The sequence below is a fragment of the Lottia gigantea genome (genome assembly GCF_000327385.1).
Source record: "Lottia gigantea unplaced genomic scaffold LOTGIsca_18, whole genome shotgun sequence".
Classification (NCBI taxonomy): domain Eukaryota; kingdom Metazoa; phylum Mollusca; class Gastropoda; family Lottiidae; genus Lottia; species Lottia gigantea.
The window spans coordinates 325,009-347,171 of record NW_008708301.1 but is presented as its reverse complement, the minus strand read 5'-3'; the positions used below and the strand labels follow the sequence as shown (position 1 = coordinate 347,171).

The window sequence follows — 22,163 nt, the reverse complement described above, 5'->3', positions numbered from 1 at the left end:
TGATTTCAAATATAAACACGGACAATTCAGCAACTAGGGAGTAACATTGAACACCATATGAGTCCCTTTGCACAGTTTCAGTTACTATTTTTTACTACCAGATACTATAAATTGATTCTATCCCAGAAAAAAAGGCAGAATTCTCATGTCCAGATATCATGGATGACATAGCCAATAACTATCGAGGTGACGACTGTTTTTGTTGAATTGAAGATGAATTGCGGGTTAGAATGATCTTCAGAAATTTGGCTGACAACGCTGAATTTAATATTATCCTTTAATACTCCATTAACACTTTGAAGCTAACATCTTCGATTATAAAACATTAAAAAACATATATATATATATTTCATTGCTGTTAATAAGTACAAATGTATTACAAAAGTTGTATTGTTTGTATATACAAAATCATATAAAATCTAATTTTTACTTAAAGGTGTATCACAGAAAATAGAACAATACAGAAATGGTAGTAAATTACAAGATATAACAAGTGATATAATTATGACAATCCTAACATATTTTGATTATCTTTCAATTCCTTGTACTACACAATCATAGTCTCTTCTTTAATTTCTTAAAAGAATTATTAAGAGGTACTAAAAATTTATGTATAGCATCATTTTCACCGTTCTAATTTTCAGCCAAACGTCTGTGGTTCCTGCAATTCCACTAAAACTAAGTGTTTGGTGACGTCACTAATTGGAAAATATGCTTTATTACAGTAATAAAGTGATGTGAAGTCACACTTATCTGAGTAGTTTATAAAGGAACACCTTCAATATCCGTCCGTTTTAGATATCCTTATCTCTTTTCTGAATTAAAAACAGGCGCAAGGTAGTCTACAATTAAATGAAAGCTTATGCTAGTATTATCTGTATTGAGAGGTGGTGATTGTCTGTAATTATAATATCTACTACTATAAGACTATTTCTGATAATATGTTTTCTGTTTTAATTTGAACATATTTTCATAGAATTTCCCTCGTAAACAGTGTAGAAGGTACAATTCTTGACAGATTTTGACAAAAACTATCTACAATTTGATATGATTCATCTGCCCTGTTCTTCGAAATGTATAAAACCGTTAGCTTGGAAACACATCAAGTCTCAATTCTTGAAGGATTTTGACGAAACTTACTACAATGTTTTAATATCACAACAATCCTAACGTGAACTATTGTTCTTGTTCTTCGACTTTTAGCTCGAACACACTCCAGACGAAACTTGGTGCAATGAAACCCTATCGAAAATAAAGAAACGATCGAAAACATTTAATGCGAGTTATTGCTCTTTTTTTCGAAACGCGTTCTATATTAAATTGGAAAAAGGCACAGTTATAGAAAGATTTATTTATATATAATCGTAAAATTTATATATACTACCACTTAGAATGGACATGACATTTAAGTCTCAAACTTGGTCAACAAGAGTATAAATTTATCACTTGGTGGCTAAAGAATAGAACCTCTACATAACACAATATATCCATTTAACTAAAAAATGATTGAAAAACGCTTCTAAGCGAATTTCAAAATTACGTAGTTTAATGAATTATTTCTTAGTTTTATGGATATATTGGATTACAGAGGGATTCATTTGAATAGTTATGACAGCAGTTAAGACCACTGATGAACAAAGACTCAAAGAAGTTTAAAAATTTCAAGTTTTTGAGGTCATCAAAAGAGTTAGTAGCAAAAAATTGATTAGTATCAAACTCCAAAGTTCGGCAGCCTCTCTTTGTAGGTTGTAGATACTTGATATATCGTCATTGCTCACTGTACTTCATAGTATTTTTTTTCTCTGAGATATTTAAAATGTGTTATTCGTGAGGGCTTAGGGAATCTGATTATGACTTTTTTGCTATTTGCTGAAGTCATACCTTCTAGAATGCAGGCTGTGGTACAGACAGATTGAGGCCACACACAATATTAAATACTTAAATATTAAATACTCAAATAATAAATACTTAAATATTAAATACTTAAATATCAAATACTCAAATATTAAATACTCAAATATTACATAAATACCTGTTCTGAATCAATGTCAATATCTATTTTAGCCCAGGCTGTTGAAGGGAGGTTACCCGGTATTTTGATTTCATCGTTTCTTTAGAATTATCTAATTTCAGGCAATAATAGAATACTTGAAAGCCAATGCTGAGATTCATCCTTAGAGAACAAAATTAAAATCGTCATTGTGGATAGTATACTAATGTGTACGAAAAACAGATATTTCATAATAATTGATTTAAGGCGCTAGTGAATGAACCTTATTCCTAATAAGCAAAATCAAAATAAATGTGAAATGATTTTTTCTTTGATTGTTGATTTTGTTAACCTTTAAATTAACAGTGACAAATTTGGTCCGAGTCAATTCTATTGTTTTAAAAGGACAGATGCGCCATTTTTTTGCCCAATCATACCTCAGAAACGTGAATTTTTTCGCCAAGCTAATCATCAGTAGTAGTGTTTACAGATCACCGTTGAAATTTGAGCCTTCTAATTCATGTGCATCCAGATTTATCTGCGTTTGAAAGTTAAAAGTCGTACATAGATATTTTTCGTACATTACTGGTAATACTAGAGACTATTTACATATATTCAAGACTCAAATCAACCCCCAAAAATGTTGCATCTGTCTCTTTAAATGGAGTAATGTTACACTATCCAAGTAAAAATAAACCAATAAAATTATGCCGTGGTATACGAGAAATAAATGATGTATTAGTTACCATTACATATAACTGATCACCAGCTTCAAAATTAAATATACCGGACAGAAAGTCTGTCTTATTATCATTATCATCTATTTTACCATCTTTAAATTGAACAGTAAACTTGCTCTCTAACAGCTTCTCTGTGTAATAATTGGGCAACTTGGAATTGTATCGCCTGATTTGATAAGATAAAATGCCTTCTTGTTTGTCTAGATTGGTTCCTAATATAACCTTAAAATACAGCTGACAGTAGAGGAAATACTTTCCTTTAGTACGGATATTAATACGATCATGTGTTATATTTACTCCATTGAAATGACTCAATTTCCGGTCTTTCAAAAGCTCGACGGGACGTTTCTCTTGTACTGTAAGAAAAAACTGTAATAAATATGATAAAACCACAAGTTTAAATTTATTCAATGTCAATTGAATAACGTACAATGCTCAGCCATTGATTGAGTGACTATGAGACACCGAGTTAATATCACAATATTTACTAATAATATAAAGATATTAACAATGTGATTTGTGCCTTATTCTTTATTCTATAAAATAATTTTGAAGGTTTTAATTGGAGGACATCTTGACAGGATCGACTTACATTTATCGTCATAACCACTCATTAAAATATGTGCACTTATTTGGCTGCCTTTAATATAACCATCTCGTATTTCATCATTTCTATCTGAAAATTAAAACAGATTCACTTTCTGTTTTCAATATTTTGATATATGTAGAATGGTATTATAAACGATAAAACCATCTATTATTCTAGATGTCTGACTGATCTTTATAAATATTTGACTGATCAACCATAACGAATATAGCATGTACATCTTTCCTAGACATTTTATTCTCAATAATACATCTTTCTCAGAATTATCGTAAGACGAGAATTGAAATGAAAGTGAAAATATAACCAAATTTACTTATTTTTTCCAATAGTAACATTATTGATCTAAATATGAACCTGTGCGTGTGGAACACAAAGTGTTTTTTTACTAAAATGTGAATTGCGAACTGTTGTCCTTTAATACTAGAAAATCAATAGCATACCTTGTATTTTGGATTCTCTCAGTTTTCTTTCAGATATCTAGATAAAAAAATGTCGAAACAATGAAATAGGTCTCGTTATTTCAAATTTAAAATAGGTGCTATTTATAATGGAAAATGCACCAGATTCCTTTGATCTAAATAAAGTAACGCTTAATAATTGACATTTTGCAATTGAGAAAACATTAAATTTACAGATTTCAAAAACAAAGTTTTTGGTATAAATTATTTTCGGTACTAAAAATACATACATTTTATATTGACTAGTAATCATCATAATTTCTTATGTATCTTCATCTTTAATGATAATAAAGATAAATCAATTACTCACCAAATCCAACAAAGCTTCGGTTGATTGTGTTGTCGAACCACAACAAACTTTCTCGCCATTTTCGTAATCCTTATCTAACATTTTACATTTTTTTTCAGTTTCATTTGGGAATGTAGAACATTTTAGTTTATCACATGGTACACAGAAAACGTCAGCAAGTTTAGCCTTTGTTGATGAAAACAGATAGAGAAGGAAACCAGAACTTGTGATCGATGCTATACTAATGAATACAGAGAGATATACAGTACGGCGCCTGTACTTGTCTCTAATTGATTTATCAGTTCTAGACATCTCTTCTTCAAGATACTAAAAAATAAAAATTGAAATTGTTTGAATTTTATTAAAAAATATCGTTAGATCACAAATTAGATCAGTCATCTTTAATCAATCAAATAACTGTATAAACATCAATACCCTTCGATACAACAATGACCAGATATAGATATATATGTGACATATCTTAAAGGTGGGTTTCCTTATTTTTTAGTGTCAAATTAAGCAAAATATTTGATTTGTTGGTGTTTGTAATGAATTTCATGTATTCTTAATCATATCATTATGTTATTATTGCATATAATTAAGAGTTTTAACCAGTATCTCCATGTATGTACGTTCTGGATAAACAAAAAAAGACTTTTTGACCTTTCTTGATCGGTCACTCAGTGGAATTTTGCTGGCAATTCTCTTCTAATTTAGCTAATTATGAAGTAATTTTGAACATTTGAGACAAACTGGTATTTCTCCAAGTCATTAGAACACCTCTACTTTCTATTCATAGAGGTAGTAGCATTTTCATTTTCATAAAACTCTTTAAATGGTAGGTAAGGTAATATACGCCTACAGTGGCAGTTATAGGAGCTTATTAAAGCTCTGTGATTTATTGTGCTAAGAAACTGATTTTGACAACCAGCAAATTATTTCGACGTCTCTTGGAAATCAATTGATATTTATATATATATGTATCAGTTTCATCTATATCAGACGAAAATCAAACTCCAGGTTTTATCATGCACGACGGTGACATTGTCTCATCAAGGGCAATATCTAAAAGAACTTTCATCGGAACATGGCCGACTTCTATTTAGAAGTTCACCAACTCCTGCCTTTCTGGCAGAAGGACGTGGGCGACAGCGTTCTATTTTAAAGGGGATGGATACAGAAAGAGAATGACTTACAGATTCTAATTGGTCGCTCAACAACGTGCTTTTCGATCTACTTTACAGATGAACCTGTCCGCATGAAGTCCTTAAATGAAGAATAAAATACATTTTTATTGAAGCCTTTACCATCTTGATAGTTCGGTCGCGTAATTAAGGTTACGTAATATTGAGTCGAGCGGAGATAATTTTGTTAGTTTTATTTGTCTCATGACAACAGTTGTAGTTTCTTCCCTTCATTTGATCTGGGTTTTTTGATATTTTGAAATGAAATGAATGGAGTTTTACGTCCGACTTTTCTGCACCACGTGGGCTTATGAAGACTGACAACGCCATGCAGGGTGCATTGAGGGAAACTTCGCCAGGACAGCGGCATAAGCCTGCTCTTTTTCAATTTCCAACTGGCAAAGGATCTTTAACGTGCAAAGTCTTGATATATTTAGATAATGATTAGGATATAAACGACCTTTTCATGTCATAAGTCAGCCTGGATCACAGCTTAAAATAAAACAAAGTGTTCCTCCCATCAACTGATGCAATATAGTTATATAACCTAGAGTGTATACACATTCATGTAGGTAGTTTAAAATAACTTCCTTGTTGCCTATTCATGATTGTATATTTCTTGGTGAAAGTGAAGTGAAAACTCGAATAAGCTCTGTGTAATAGGCCTACACATAAATACATTTATGAACACTTGTGAGAGCTAGTTTTAATATTAGGTCTTTGTTTCATGTAACGAAAAAACTGCGAATTGCCATTATATTTAAATCATCATTAATGTTTAAGTAAAGTATCAGTGGTAATATTTATATAGGTTAATATAATTGGACGACATAATTGCTTATGTGTTTCGAGGATCATACAGTTTGAATTGGCGCGACATTTTCCATGTTGACTTACTACGGTCATAATAAAGATAATAATATTTTATATCGTACACAAAAACATACTACATACATTGTATCGTAGAATGTATCGTTATTTCAAATCCTACCTTATATATCCATTTGTTGTTAGAGAAGGATGTACAAAGAATATTTCCTGCTTGTTTATCGGTTTCGGTTTCAGGATTGGCTTACTAATATAGCCGTATTAATTTAGATATCATCCTTCTCCTAAACTTATAGGGGTTTTTACGTATAGAATTGGAATTTGATGTCTGAACTTTAATTTGCTTACTGAGATATTTATAGGAGATAGAATTATTTTAAAAATAGCCTTTTTGAGAGCAGTCACAGCTCAACTGGTTGTGGCCTACTTTCAATTTGACTAGTTTAAAACTTTCATTGTTGTGATTATATTGAATTATAAGCTGATATTACAGTCATATAAAAATCATATTATACCATAGATTTATATTATATACCTCTGTATGTCCTTGTCCGAATCTTTATATGATTTATGATTTACAGACCAAAAACATGACTGTGGAATGGCAAATAGTTTGTGCACTGACAACACGAACGTAAGGAAATCTATTAAAACTTTACATTTTAAACTGCTTAAAAGTGTCTACCTATGAGATAATTTAAGTCTTCCCAATGAAAGCAAAGGCATAGCATTAACAAAATGGCGTCATGTGATCTGTTATATTATCTGTATGGAGATATGGTGATTGTCTGTAATTGTAATATCCACTATTAAGACTTTTTCCGATAATGTCACAAATACAAGGTAATATTATGGAATAAGCACTTTTTTAATAAAATTATTAAACACATAACTTTTGAACACAAACTACACGTTTCGTCTTCAGATAAAATACTGAGAGAATAAAACATAAAACAACTTATAAACAAGAATAATAGGTAGATCAACAGAGTTAATACATAAAGGGGTAATAACAGTAATAATGTGTTTTCTGTCTTGAACTGAACGTCAGATTTTCGTTTATATTTCAATTTTTACCTTGTAAACAGAAGGTACAATTCTGCTATTTTAAATGATTAAATGCCCTTGTTCTTCGAAATGCATACAATTTTTAGCTCGAAAACTCCATTCTTGGTGAAACTTGGTGACTTGGTTATTATCAAGAATGAATCATATGTAAAAGAAAAAAATCAAAAGTATTTTACGCGAGTTAAAGGAGGGGGTGGGACTCTTATTTCAAAACATCCGGTATTTTGATTTCATCATTTCTTTAGAATTATCTAATTTCAGGCAATAATAGAATACTTGAAAGCGATTGCCGGAATAGATCTTTGGAGAACAAAATTAAAATCATCATTGTGGATATCATATTCTACTGTTCTATAAAGGAGTAATTTTACACTATCATGCAATTAAAAATAAACCAATAAAATTATGCCGTGGTATACAAGAAATAAATGATGTATTAGTTACCATTACATATAACTGATCACCAGCTTCAAAATTAAATATACCGGACAGAAAGTCTGTCTTATTATCATTATCATCTATTTTACCATCTTTAAATTGAACAGTAAACTTGCTCTCTAACAGCTTCTCTGTGTAATAATTGGGCAACTTGGAATTGTATCGCCTGATTTGATAAGATAAAATGCCTTCTTGTTTGTCTAGATTGGTTCCTAATATAACCTTAAAATACAGCTGACAGTAGAGGAAATACTTTCCTTTAGTACGGATATTAATACGATCATGTGTTATATTTACTCCATTGAAATGACTCAATTTCCGGTCTTTCAAAAGCTCGGCGGGACGTTTCTCTTGTACTGTAAGAAAAAACTGTAATAAATATGATAAAACCACAAGTTTAAATTTATTCAATGTCAATTGAATAACGTACAATGCTCAGCCATTGATTGAGTGCCTATGAGACACCGAGTTAATATCACAATATTTACTAATAATATAAAGATATTAACAATATGATTTGTGCCTTATTCTTTATTCTATAAAATAATTTTGAAGGTTTTAATTGGAGGACATCTTGACAGGATCGACTTACATTTATCGTCATAACCACTCATTAAAATATGTGCACTTATTTGGCTGCCTTTAATATAACCATCTCGTATTTCATCATTTCTCTCTGAAAACAAAACCAAACTTACTTATTTTTTCCAATAGTAACATTATTGATCTAAATATGAACCTGTGCGTGTGGAACGCAAAGTGTTTTTTTTACTAAAATGTGAATTGCGAACTGTTGTCCTTTAATACTAGAAAATCAATAGCATACCTTGTATTTTGGATTCTCTCAGTTTTCTGTCAGATATCTAGACAAAAAAATGTCGAAACAATGAAATAGGTCTCGTTATTTCAAATTTAAAATAGGTGCTATTTATAATGGAAAATGCACCAGATTCCTTTGATCTAAATAAAGTAACGCTTAATAATTGACATTTGGCAATTGAGAAAACATTAATTTTACAGATTTCAAAAACAAAGTTTTTGGTTCAAATTATATTCGATACTAAAATATACATACATTTTATAAATTTTGACTAGTAATCATCTCATCATGATTTCTTATGTATCTTCATCTTTAATGATAATAAAGATAAATCAATTACTCACCAAATCCAACAAAGCTTCGGTTGATTGTGTTGTCGAACCACAACAAACTTTCTCGCCATTTTCGTAATCCTTATCTAACATTTTATATTTTTTTTCAGTTTCATTTGGGAATGTAGAAAAGTTTAGTTTATCACATGGTACACAGAAAACGTCAGCAAGTTTAGCCTTTGTTGATGAAAACAAATAGAGAAGGAAACCAGAACTTGTGATCGATGCTATACTTATGAATACAGAGATATATACAGCCCAACGTTCATACTTTTCATTGTGTTTCATTGTCTTTTGGAAAGAGTGGAATAATGAGGACTGTGGTTGTCTTCAAGATGTCTGTACCGGTCTTTATTTGATGTATCTAATGGAACATAAAGCCTACCACTGGGACCAATCCTTACATCAGATCTAAACATGTCTTCTTCCAGTTACTAAAAAAAACAATTTTGGTAAAAATATCGTTTGATCCCAAATCAGATCAACGTCCTTTTATCAATCAAATAACTATATAAACATCAATACCCATCGATACAACAAGTATTTTTTGGAATCATTTTTCAAAACCTTCAAAACCTGTTTCCAATAAACATGTTCGTATATAGATATATATGTGACATATCGTATAGAATATATCTTAAATGGTAGGTAAGGTAATATACGCCTACAGTGGCAGTTATAGGAGCTTATTAAAGCTCTGTGATCTATTGTGCTAAGTAACTGATTTTGACAACCAGCAAATTATTTCGACGTCTCTGTGAAAACAATTGATATTTATATATATACATGTATGTATCAGTTTCATCTATATCAGACGAGAATCAAACTCCAGGTTTTATCATGCACGATGGTGGCATTTGCTCGTCAAAGGCAATATCTAAAAGAAACATGACTGACTTCGATCTATAAGTTCACCAACTTCTGTCTCCCTGGCAGCAGAACGGAAGGACGTGGGCGTCCGCGTTCTATTTTAAAGGGGATTGATACAAACAGAGAATGACGTACATATTCTAATTGGTCGCTCAACAATGTGTTATTCGATCTACTTTACAAATGAACCTATTCGCATGAAGTCCTTAAATGAAGAAAAAATACATTTTTATTGAAGCCTTTACCATCTTGATAGTTCGGTCGCGTAATTAAGGTTACTTAATGTTGAGTTGAGGGGAGATAATTTTGTTAGTTTTGTTTGACAGATCAAGATATCTGAGATATTTACAGGAGGTAGAATTATTTTTAAAAGAAGATCAGGGGATGTTGATAACTGGTTGTACTCTACTTTAAATTTGACTAGTTCAAAATTGTCATTGTTGTGATTATATTGAACTATAAACTTTATTTGAGTTTTTTTTGTCAAAACAATAAATTTGGCTGTCAGTGTGCTTTGAAGAGAGAGAATATACACCATTTCAGAACAATTGATGTCACTAAAGGAATAGACTAGTTTATCACTTCCGGAGAGTCTACATAGCTATCGATATTTCAATATCCATTCTTTCTGAATTTCCATTAGTTGATAGTATAATTAATTTACAGTCATATTTTGGGACATTTCCTTCCTCATGAGAACATCATATGGCATGGTATGGTAAAGAAAATCCTCTTTCTGGAAATAGTAAATACCATATTACGTGTGCTTTTGCACAATGCGCTGACCTATATGTTGTAAATACACGACCACCTTCAGTCTTTCAGTCTTCGGTTAATCTAAATCTTATACACCATCTAATCATATCAATGTCTACATGTCATTTGTAACAAAGCAGTATTGTAATTATGCTCTTATGGTAAGGCCTAGGAAATAGTAACTCCAAAAATTGGGTTTTTATCATTTCCTTTCACCCAATGTCCTGTGACATATACAAATAATATATACAAACCACATAAGAGAATTATTTTATGCATTTCGTTTTTAAAAGATTGAAAGCCTTACATAAATTCCTCTCCTTATTGTAATATATTTGCACTTGTCGCTCCGTAATGAACTAATCAACATCGACAATTGGATACTACATGTAATCTTGGATTATATAATCTACACACAGCCCGTATTTACCCTCTTGGCCATACGAATATTAAAAATTTATATATTAATTTATCTGATATAACATTCATTTACCCACATAAAGGGTGGTTCTTAGTGATCTTCATTTTTTAAAAATAGCAGATTTGGAATCGCTGTGTTCAGTTGGCTTTAAAAAGATGGAAGTTGTGTTTGGACGTGTATACTGCTCTCAACGGGTTTCAATATGTGGACTTAAGCTATGTTTCACCTAAATTTTTGACAAAATTTCAATCAAGTCATTTAATTCAATCGTAAAAGCATTGAAATGAATCTATACTTCATCTCATCTGTGTTGTTAACTGCGGGATGTGTGTATATCTTGTGGAGAATTGCGTACCAACGTCGGATACCAAGTCCTAGAGGATTGCCTTTAATTGGTGGACTTTTTGAATTTTTGCGAGTTTTCGGAGGCAAAGCACACGAGACCTTGATGGAAAGATATCGGAAAATCGGTCCTATTTACCAATTTGGATTTTTAAGCAACAAAATGATATTTTTGTTTTCGTTGACAGATTTGTTAAAAGTGAAACAAGCGGAGGGAACGAATCCAATTCATATAGATTTTAAACATCTTCGAGCTTATCGTCAGAAACATAATTTACCATTGGGTGTTCTTGTCAGGTAACATCAAACAACATTGTATAGTCTTGCATCATTATGCATCGTTATTAGAAGTTTGGCCTACAAAATTGTACGGAATATGATCTAATATTTTTATGACCCTTCCCATATAAACCACTCTTAAAACCACTTATATATACTCTATAAACCGGCATCATCTCTGAACTGATATATTTGAAAAGCATTGAATGTTACGATGTCTTCCAAGCTTTTTAAATACTAGCTTTTCGGTAAGAGTATTAATAAGAGTTCCCATTTTGTGTTAATGTATAGTCCCCTATTTGTCTTACTGGTTGTTTATTCTGCAGTATTGGTGCTGATTGGCAGAGGCAGAGAAAGCAACTTGGTAAAGCATTGTTAAGCAGTTCAGTTTTAAAAACCTACTTTAAATCAGTCAATGAGATAAGTATCTATTTATATATTTAAATAGAAACTAATCACATCACAGTTTTATTATCTGTATTAATCGGCTAAAATGACATGATTTTAATCTGATTAAAATGCAGGTTTCGTTTTATCATTTTCTACAGTTTACTACACTTGCCATCTACGTTCAGACTAGGTTCTTTTGAATAGTGTTCTGCGAAAAAAACTCACAAATATATTTTCATATGCCTTAAAGTCAACTGTAGTTGATTGAAAAATTGAGACTTCAGACAACTTGTTCGAATGCTATCGTCAGTATTATTTTACATCTTTCCATATTTGTAGTAAGCTGTCTAAAATACACTCACCTGGGAGATATGACACATCCCAAAATGTTTTAATCTATTTAATACATAGTGCATTCTGGGCTATTTCGCAATGATGAATGTCTTTTGTAAGCGTCCACGTGCCCACATATGAACACAAGTGTTTCTTGGTGACGAAATATTGAAAGTAGTATGGAGATATAACGTTGTCAAAACTGTAAAGTCGAAGCATTCAAATACCAATGTAGTCATTACAAAATGCAAGTACCTATGCCTATGTGTACAAATGCAAAATGTATATGTAAACTCTTGTGAAAAGTGGTAATAGTCTTTTTAGATTTGATTAACTACTGTGAAATGCCACACAAATGCAGCTAGTATTTAACACTTTGAATTAGGCATTCTGCATTAGTCACTCTGTATTACGTATTCTGCATTAGTCACTCTGTATTACGTATTCTGCATTAGTCACTCTGTATTACGTATTCTGTATTAGTCACTCTGCATTAGAGACACTGTCATTAGCGAACAGATACCTTATATGGAATTTTGACGTATATTTGCATACGGTAAATATTATGTGGGCGTAATAAATTCGTCTTTCCTTCTATGGCCACTAGGATACCCTAATTTTTCGGAATGATTACGATTGTTATGATCAATAAATTGTGATAACGGAAATTTATCAATATACGCGAGCATCTTTTAACCTCACTGGAAATACTTCCATTCATAATTCCATGGGAGAATTTCGGGGAGAAATTGGCCATGCAGAAGCTTTGTCTTTGATAGCCAGTAACACAGGCATGAAAATGCCATTATATTAGAGCTTTTTGCGATTTTGCACAGACACAATGGGATTTGGTTTCTGCCAATTCCACCAAAATATCCCCTACCCCATCACCGACTGCGATTTGGATATGAGTCACTGGTCAGTTCTTAGGGACTACAGGAATTAAATTATTTCTATCCATATTATGCCTAATATTGTCAGATTGACTTAGATGGATTTTTTTTTGGTCATACCTACAGGCTTCGTCTTTAACTGACCAGTAAGACTATTAGGCATGAAAATACCACCAAAATACTGGAACATGTGCTGAAGGCACAAACGGGTTGGGTTACTGCTAATTCAATCAAAAATATTTCCCCCATCGCTGTGGACGTGAAAAAATGACTATGTTTCGTCTTTGACTGGCTAGTAACAGAGTTTGGCTTGAAAATGACATTATTTTTTAAATTTTTGCTATATTTCAAACTCCTGTGAATGGCACTGTGGAGTCTTCCAATTTCGTCCACAAATCTGCCAACCCCCTCACTGTGGACTGTGTAAAATTAGACAAGTCTTTCACTGGTCAGGTCCTAAAAACTATAGCAATGAAATTAAGTTGGTTAGATTGGTGGCCCCAAAACATTCATTCAAAGACCTTCTGAAAAATGGCCAGACCCCCATATTGGATATCAATCACTGGTCAGCCAAATTCCGATAACTGTGTAATGATTTTATTCAATTCATATGGCTCTAAAGACGTTTTATTTTGAATTCCCAAAAAAAGTGTATCCAACGACAACAAAAAGTGAAGGAAAAACGAACTCATTGCGAGTGTATATTTATCAATTTCCGCACGTTTTCGTATGCTAATGAATTTGCAACGCCTGAATAGGAATCTCCATGTATTATCCTAACGAATTGGCGCCTTTTATTTCCGACCTGATGCTATGACATTGATATTCCATAGGAAATAATACGTTATTTGTAAAAGGAATTCAAAACTTCACGTCTTCTTGACTGTTTCCTTTATTTTCATAAGTCGCAGAACAAATAATGGAAGATATGGTAGAGTGGGCATCTTCAGATAAAACAATAGAGACTGAGGATATGGTTGGGCATTACGTTTTGAAATGTATGTCATCTTTTTATTATTATCATTTATTTCTGGCAATTCCAAAAAATCTTCAGTGGTGTGGTGGTTTCTCTCTTTAAATTTTGACCATTTGTATTACATATGTCGCAAGCAGTACGAAATTATTAAAGTTTGACGGTCTGGAATAAAAAAAAAAAACCCTTAATACTTGATTTCATCAAACCTCCCGAATTCTGGTGTATCTGATAAAAAAACCCACAATTTTCGAAATCAGACCCTATAGCTTAGAATTCGTTCATCGAAATATCGCCAACATCAAACTCATTTGAGATCTCTCAAATTTCAAACGTTAAAAACGTAAGAACGACGAACAAACGGGGAAATCAGGGTGAAATTATACAGTTTCATCGGTGAAACAAGGTGCTAAACATCAGGGCGTAAAACTTATTTCACTTGTATTTTAGCAATGGCACGAGTTTTAATGGGTTATGAAGACAAAAGGCATGAAGATGAAACTGTAAACGACTTTACATCTATAATTGAAACTGCCAGGTAATATGACGAACAAGTGGCTATTCCATCCGTACGAAAGTCACTGATACATGTATGTATTACATCAAGGTATTTGTTTGTATTCAAAATATAATTTTAATGTTTGGTTGTATCCAAGCGCATGGGCCTAGTCAAAGGTAATACTTAGATCCCTTACATGATTTCAGGGAAAATTTTAAAGATGCTAAAATATTACTATCAACACCAAAATGTTTATGGTCGTTAACCAAGGCATGGCCCAGACACAGTGGTCGATGGGATAAACTATTATCAATAAGTAAGTCATTATTTCCTTTTTTATCTGTTCAGTCACAATATAATTAGGTGCAAGAGCACGAGTATAGCCTTGTTCAGTAAATGGATCTCCAAATACGAAACGTACTAAAATATTATTCTATAATGTAGCAGGTAGATATATTAACAAGTACACCAAGGATGCCTCACTAGAGTATGAAAACGATGATACGTGTGTTTTATCTGAATTGTTGAAATCTGGGGAATTAACTGGACCAGAAGCTCATATTAATATAACAGATCTGATTTTAGCCAGTATTGACACGGTCAGTATACTTTAACATGTGATTGCCATGATTGTACTTCGAAATCGAAGAATAAGGGGCGTCTTTCAATACAAATGAATAGCAGAATCTTTTGTGTCCCACGAGCATTTACTTGCAGGAATACATTACAAACTATATATACTAATCTTAACAATTCTGGTATATTTTATGTTGTGCTGGGAACTTTATATCTTTTATATTCCATCCGTTTTTATTTATTGTAATGCAAAAAATAATTTACCGGATTACTTTGATTTGGATAGTTATAAACCCTTACTAAATCCAGGAATTGGCTCTACTAGAATATCTTATAATACTGGCTTTTGTTGCACGACAATTCCAGACTTCCAGTACAATACTATGGTGTGTATACGAACTGTCAAGGTCAAAAGAAATACAAGACAAGTTATTTCAAGAAATAGATGAATTTCTGAACATAAATAAGGACCTTAGTTTTGCAGGATTACAGAATCTGCCATATTTAAGAGGAATTATACGCGAGTCGCAGAGGTAAGTGATGCTGTAGATCTTTTAGAATTCTTAACATCAAATGGGAGGTAATCATCTTGAAACTACACTACCAACCTTGCTTGATTGTTTAAGAATAACAATGAACAGATTTGTTTCTGGAAATCAGCTGAAATCAAAAGAAATTGGGAATTATTTCTCATATCTGGAATGAATAACCGAGAATTATGGCAATGGAAGGAGTAAATCCAGCATAGTAAGCCACTCGACTTGCGTTCTACTTGCGTTCCTAACTACGATTACGTATTCTTGATTTACAATCGAAAATATACTTAAATCATTTTCAAAATTGTTTTAAGGCTCCACCCAGTAGGATTTTTTATGAGTAGAATGATACAAGAACCTAGCACAATCAGAGGATACCATATCCAGAAGGGAGTAAGTATGATACATTCATGGATTATTTACTTTCAAACTGGTTTAATTGGACAGTATGTATCGTAGATTTCTTATAATTTTTCCGTATTTGCTTAATGGCATATATGCTGTTACAGTGCTCTTTAAATAACCTTATGCATCAATGTGTTCGAGATTTTGTATTCAGGTAGGCTGTTTTGCTTGCAGTGAACTCTGCTAAGAAAATTTCATTCGATAGTAGTTTTAACTAAGCAAAACCCTTCGAAAGACTACAATCAATAATTCAAGCAATATCTTTAAATTTTACAGAGCCATGTGGCAGGATCTATGTATGTAATGGGAAGAGACCCTGATATGTTTCCCGAACCGGAGACCTTCCATCCTGAACGATGGTTTGGTGACAATCCCGATTTAGAGACATTCATCAACAACGTTCCATTTGGTTTCGGGCGCCGGATGTGTATAGGTAATGTCACAGCTACTTGCTTCAAGAAATTTAGATCAAAAATTTAAAAAACTGATATCTACCAAGCTTAGATTTCTATACCGTTGATGACCCTATCTGATACATTTTACAAATCCTAACCCTGCTGGCTATGTAAACATAAGATCTCCTTGAAAGGGTTAACAACTTTAGAATAGTGTCAATATTTCCTACTGGGTTGGAACACTGTCTTTTTGTGGCAGTGGATTAGTTTATTCGGTAGCGAGTTGGTTTGCGATTAGGTGTCGTGGGTTCGAAAACTCCTCATATATAAGGTCATTGTTTCCGAGAGTCAGTCTGGTGTCAACCCCTCAGTGGTTGAGCCAGGGGGGAAAGGGGTTTTTCGAAGACAAAAAAGGCAACTCTAATTACTAGATTTGAAATTCGGGCAACCTCAGATATTTCGGCAGAATATGATCCATATGGAGTATTTTGTCTTTTTAAGGTCGTAGAGTTGCTGATTTGGTAATATCGTGTTTTATATTCAATGTAAGTATTTGAGCAGCTTTGTCAGCTGTATTGCCAAGTTGCAGTCGATAACCTGTTTTGTGCTACTCAAACGTTGTTAAAATGACATTGTTATATCAAATATGACTTTCTTTCTACAGTTGTCCAGGAATAATTTTATATAATTTTTAATGGCATAAAACAAAAGCTTTACGTTCCATTGTTCTGTTTGTAGTTGGAGAGATATTATACTATCAGCCAAATTACAGACCGAGTAATAGAACCAACATTTCGTTTATTGATGGTGCCTGGTGAACCTATTCAAATTCGACTACAGTCCAGATAAACTTACGATCTTGAAATCAATTTTTTATCATTTCATTATCATGATTGAATGGGTTTTACTATTGATATACCTGTACAAGAACAACTCCTCTATTGAATTCATCTAATCCAGCTGTTGATTTCCAATGTAATTAATGAAGACTGTTGATTATGATATTAATATATATTTCACAACTAATATTAATATATTCCACTTGCTCTGAGCAGGTCTTAATAACGTGTTGATTTATGTCATTTTGTCGCCTGTAATTTCTCGCTTAAGTTAATAACATAATATATACAACACAAGCTGTCGTCTGCTTTACATTATGGATATCACGTGATCAATAATGATAACAATGCTTTGCTATGGAATATTATTTTCAAAAGAAAAATTCGATACTTGAACGTAACCAGGTAACCGTCGCTCTTCTTCCTTGTAACTATTTACTTGAGTTCATAGCTGCAGGAATCGTGCTTAGGTGTTCTGATAATTGTACGAGTGTGAACACCTGTCATAGGAAGTAATGGATTTCTTCGAAACAGTCACTGAACTCAATCAAATCAAGACCATAAGTAAAAGACCACGTAGGGTATGTATCAAATGTATTGTTATCTTCTAGATAAGATAATAGAATGAACAATTAATCTTTAACTTTTAACTATGATATTAGTAATGCTATAGTTTGAAATCGTAATGTTCGAATAGGTAATTTTATTATTTTATAATACTTATTAATGTCTATATAACTTTAGCCTTATCAATCTTTCATATATTATAGATGTATGTATGATTTACACCCAACAGCTTCAAGTAGATATAAATGCATGTGCAATAAAAATAACAACGGGACAGATTTATAGCTAGACACAACTCCAACATGAGAGACGTTGAGGAAGAATTCGCTTTATTTCAATCTAAAAATAAGACGTTGTCTTCGAGAAGAAAAAGCAACCCATACTATCAGAAGAGGGCAAGCATATCTAGTAAAAGAAAGAGAGTTAACAGTGCGTCTGTTGCGACTGAAAAATTCGAAAATTTCGTGGATTATATGTCTAGACTGTCATCTGATGTGCTAAAATACGTTTCAAATCCGATTTATCAACCATCACCAGCAGAAATCAGCGTTCAAACTCGTATGATACTAAAAGACTATATATACCGTAAGTTGGAAAGAAAACAATGCATGACGTTCAAGGTACGATTAAAACCTTCAGATGATGAACTCTCTAATTTTGTGGCAACTGCTGGTGAAACATTGGAAAAACACTACCCTCATGTTTATTCGGATGTTAGTCGGAAAATGGCAACGACTATGAGTTCACCTGAGGTGGTGAAATCAGCTATAACTACAATATTAGAAGCAATATTTCGCTGTGATATAAACTGGGGAAAACTATTATCATTATTAGCAATAACAAGTTCATTTGCCTTGGAGTGTGTTTTACAAGGTCATGCTGAATATGTGGACAATCTAGTAGAGTGTGTAGTGTATTTTGTATCCTATAATATCAATGAATGGTTACAGGTACAAGGCGGCTGGGTAGGTATATTATTACTTATAAGCTAGGTTACCACTTACTTCAACCAAGCGATTCTCTCAAGCGATGATGATGTTCTTGCACCATTAAAGCAATCTCGGTCTGCTGTTGGTTGATAAACATATTTTTTTTATGTGCAAGATGATATATGTTTTTTATTAAATAATACCAGTCAGCTATAAATTACTGACGGAGAAGCCTCAAAGTCAATTCAAAGTCCAAAACTGCAGCAACAGCTGGGTATGACTAGCAAGGACGTATATGTGTACCCTTCCAACACATGTAGTATGTGACTGGCTTTGTCGCACTAATGATATTTATTAATTGGATACTTCATCTTATAAAGAATGGGTCAACACTATAGAGGTTCATTCGTTTTATAATAAAAGCCAATCAATAAAAATATATACGGTCTACTCTATTGTTTCCACTTCAATAATTAACATTACGAACAATAAGATCGATATCTAACGATATTTCAACAATACTGCACCGAACGCCAGAGACAGAGACTGGTGCAGATACCCATAAACTGATTACTGCTTTAATTGATGTTATCATTAGTCTAGTTTGAGGTGTGAAAGACAAATTGATTTTCAGATATTAATCATTAGTTCCTTGCTGAAGAAATTGTTATGCAACAAATATTCTAGACAATTAAAATATTCAACTAATCAAAGGTCCTTTACACTAAACTAATCTCCGTGTACTTGCCTAATAAACATTAATTCGTTAAATCAGTTCGCGTTTTACTTTGTTTCCAAATGGTTAGCAAAGTTATTAAAAATTCGGCAGACCACTAGTCAAAGAAGAATTTTGTTAGTTTTATATAGTTGGCTGTTGTAGTATTCTACAAACATATTCTGTGGGCTATATTAACCAGATAATCCATTATGATACCTCATCAATATCTACCTAAATAAAACATGGCACCGTCATAGCAAATTTAAAAAAAAACTGGACGAAATGCTCTTTGTCGTTATAGTGATTAATACCATAATAAGCTTTCACTCCGTCTTCTCTCTAGGTAAAGTGTCTCCAAAGAGTCGGAAAGAGATCAAATAAAAATCAATATCTAGAATTATTTCTGGATGGAAGATCTGAATCTTAGAAAAAATATTCCCCTGTGATCTTTCATCTAGTTAGAATTCTGCAATTGTTAAATAATCTATATATCACTTCAATTTTTAACCAGATCCCGTGCAGTTGAGAGGTTGCGGCACTAATTAGGGTTTTGTAACCCAACAATTTGTCATTGTTTTCAAGAAAAAGGGTCTTAGATGACACGCTTTGATTGGTTTATAATAACGTCATTACAGAAACTGAAATTGTAATCTAGTTTTAATAAGATTGAATTACGATGAAAACACATTACATATTTTTTTTATTTACAGATGGGATTCAAATTAGAATATGAAAAGAAAAGAAGATGGTCCAAGGAGTTGATTCATCTTGGTGGAGTGGCTTTTATTTTGTTATTTGTTATCAGTTTAATTGTTACTGTTGTTCTCATTAAAAAGTAAAAAATAATTTATTATTCATGGACCTTAATATCACATTATTTTTTTATACAGTCTTTCTTGTTATTCTCGCATCCCCTCGACAAACAGCTGGTTTATATCATGTCAGCAATAACTTTTATTTGGCCATTATGTGACAATCCACCTTATGGTTGAAAATCAGCAAATTAATTACAAAAGAAAAAAAAATCACCTCGCTCAGTTATTATATCCCTTGATCCTGTGTTTGGTATTCATGTGACATTCATTTCAAAGATGTATTTGTGCGTTGTCTTTGCAATATCCATTTTTCTAGAATTCATAAAAGCAACACGTTGTTAAAGTTGTGAGAGTAAAAGGCGAATAACATTTAATTCGATCAAAAATGTCTTTTTAACAGCGTTTATTGCCTGACCAATAACTGAGGGGAAGTAACTCGATAGCTACACGGCCACTGTATTTCTACTAAATTATAAAATACAATAGATTCGCCTCAAGAAACAAGAGCCACAGACCTTAGCCTATTAGTTTCGTTCTTGCCCATTCTAAACATAATAAAAATGAAAATAATATGTCGAAATTTATAGTTTGTTTATAGGTAGACTAGGGATGCACGGTATCCGTCCAATCTCGGCATTTATTATAGCGCCAAATTCATTGACAATCGCTGAAAGTGTGTTCGATCCTCACGGAAATAAGCAAATTAATACCCCATATATCGGTCCACTGTGAAAATCACATATAAAATTTTTTTTAAATTTAAGTAGCTTATATATTGGGAATCAAGTGATCTATTACCAAAGCCACATTGATATGGTTTGATTTATAATTTCTTGCCTTTAAACAATATCTATCTATTTGGCATTTGAATTTCTTGATATGATATAGCTATAATGATATAAATATATACTAATTGGTTTATTTATTCCGAGTTATTTGATTAAGGTTAGCGAAGAAGTTTAAATTAAAATCAGCCAGACACCGGGATTGTTTATAATTATATAGCACAGATTCCTGTATTTGATAGGAGAATTCAATGAAGATTTCTCCTCTGGGAACTGAATGGTCGGGAGGTCGGGTTAATATAACTTAATGCTGCATCTGAATCCTCCTTTTCCTTTACTTAAATCACATCCAGATCATAGACGATGTGACTGTTTCCATATTAATTTAGCAGCTACCATGTTATCATGCCTTGAAGTGCGTATCGAAGGAACTTTTGCCAGAACAGCGGTATGAGCATGGATTTTAGAGTTTAGAGAGCAACATGTAGCACACGGGGCCGCGGATTATTGACACATCTGAACCCTTTTCCCAGGCTATTTCATCCAACCTGCACCACTTACACCGGACCAATTAAACTCACCCAGCTACTGCTTCCCTCCATAACCCTCTGATTCAAAAATTGGTGTGTGACTATAAAGTATACAAAGCCCATTTACAAATATAAACTATACATGACAGAAGGTCTTGTTCTTAAATCGAAGAAAACAACACACTGTCAAGATAATGTTCCTTGATGTCGTTTTAAACATAACCATCAAAACGCACAACAGCATTGTGTACAAATCTATGTACGTGTTTGTATAATTATGGATCTTCTGACATGGGTGAAAATGGATAGAAAAAAAATAGCAGTATGTTATCTTGTAATCAATAAATTAGTATGATAAGTATGATCAATGTAAATTTCAATCATATTATGTAATGTAAATTTAGGTCGACCGTCGTTTTTAAGTGCTGCACTTATAAAATTTATAAGTTATGTACGTAGTTGAAAGTTATATTTCAGGTTTGAAGTGGTGGTCCGTTAGTGAATTCATAATTTGGTTTACGAGCTTGGCGGTCGAGACAATTGCACCTCTAGAGAAAT

The 22,163-nt window shown here is 32.6% G+C and overlaps 3 protein-coding genes across 3 annotated transcripts; 2 read left to right on the top strand and 1 right to left on the bottom strand.

Annotated features, from left to right (window-relative positions):
- Positions 1-332: 332 nt before the first annotated feature.
- Positions 333-12,188, bottom strand: LOTGIDRAFT_231148 (hypothetical protein). Its single transcript, XM_009052124.1, has 11 exons — positions 12,175-12,188; positions 8,767-9,188; positions 8,429-8,465; positions 8,195-8,278; positions 7,609-7,958; positions 4,106-4,411; positions 3,778-3,814; positions 3,323-3,406; positions 2,737-3,086; positions 2,033-2,173; positions 333-1,242 (listed from the first exon to the last, which is right to left on the bottom strand). The coding sequence occupies exons 2-10, from the start codon at positions 9,040-9,042 to the stop codon at positions 2,120-2,122; spliced, it is 1,578 nt and encodes a 525-aa protein (XP_009050372.1). The 5' UTR covers positions 9,043-9,188; positions 12,175-12,188; the 3' UTR covers positions 333-1,242; positions 2,033-2,119.
- Positions 12,189-14,463: 2,275 nt separating this feature from the next.
- Positions 14,464-17,271, top strand: LOTGIDRAFT_158678 (hypothetical protein; the record flags this gene model as incomplete). Its single annotated transcript, XM_009052123.1, has 8 exons — positions 14,464-14,549; positions 14,717-14,826; positions 14,955-15,109; positions 15,396-15,619; positions 15,937-16,015; positions 16,304-16,460; positions 16,924-16,967; positions 17,161-17,271. The coding sequence occupies 8 exons, from the start codon at positions 14,464-14,466 to the stop codon at positions 17,269-17,271; spliced, it is 966 nt and encodes a 321-aa protein (XP_009050371.1).
- Positions 17,272-18,436: 1,165 nt separating this feature from the next.
- LOTGIDRAFT_114161 (hypothetical protein) lies at positions 18,437-18,820 on the top strand (the record flags this gene model as incomplete). Its single annotated transcript, XM_009052122.1, has 1 exon — positions 18,437-18,820. The coding sequence occupies one exon, from the start codon at positions 18,437-18,439 to the stop codon at positions 18,818-18,820; it is 384 nt and encodes a 127-aa protein (XP_009050370.1).
- Between the last annotated feature and the right edge of the window lie 3,343 nt (positions 18,821-22,163).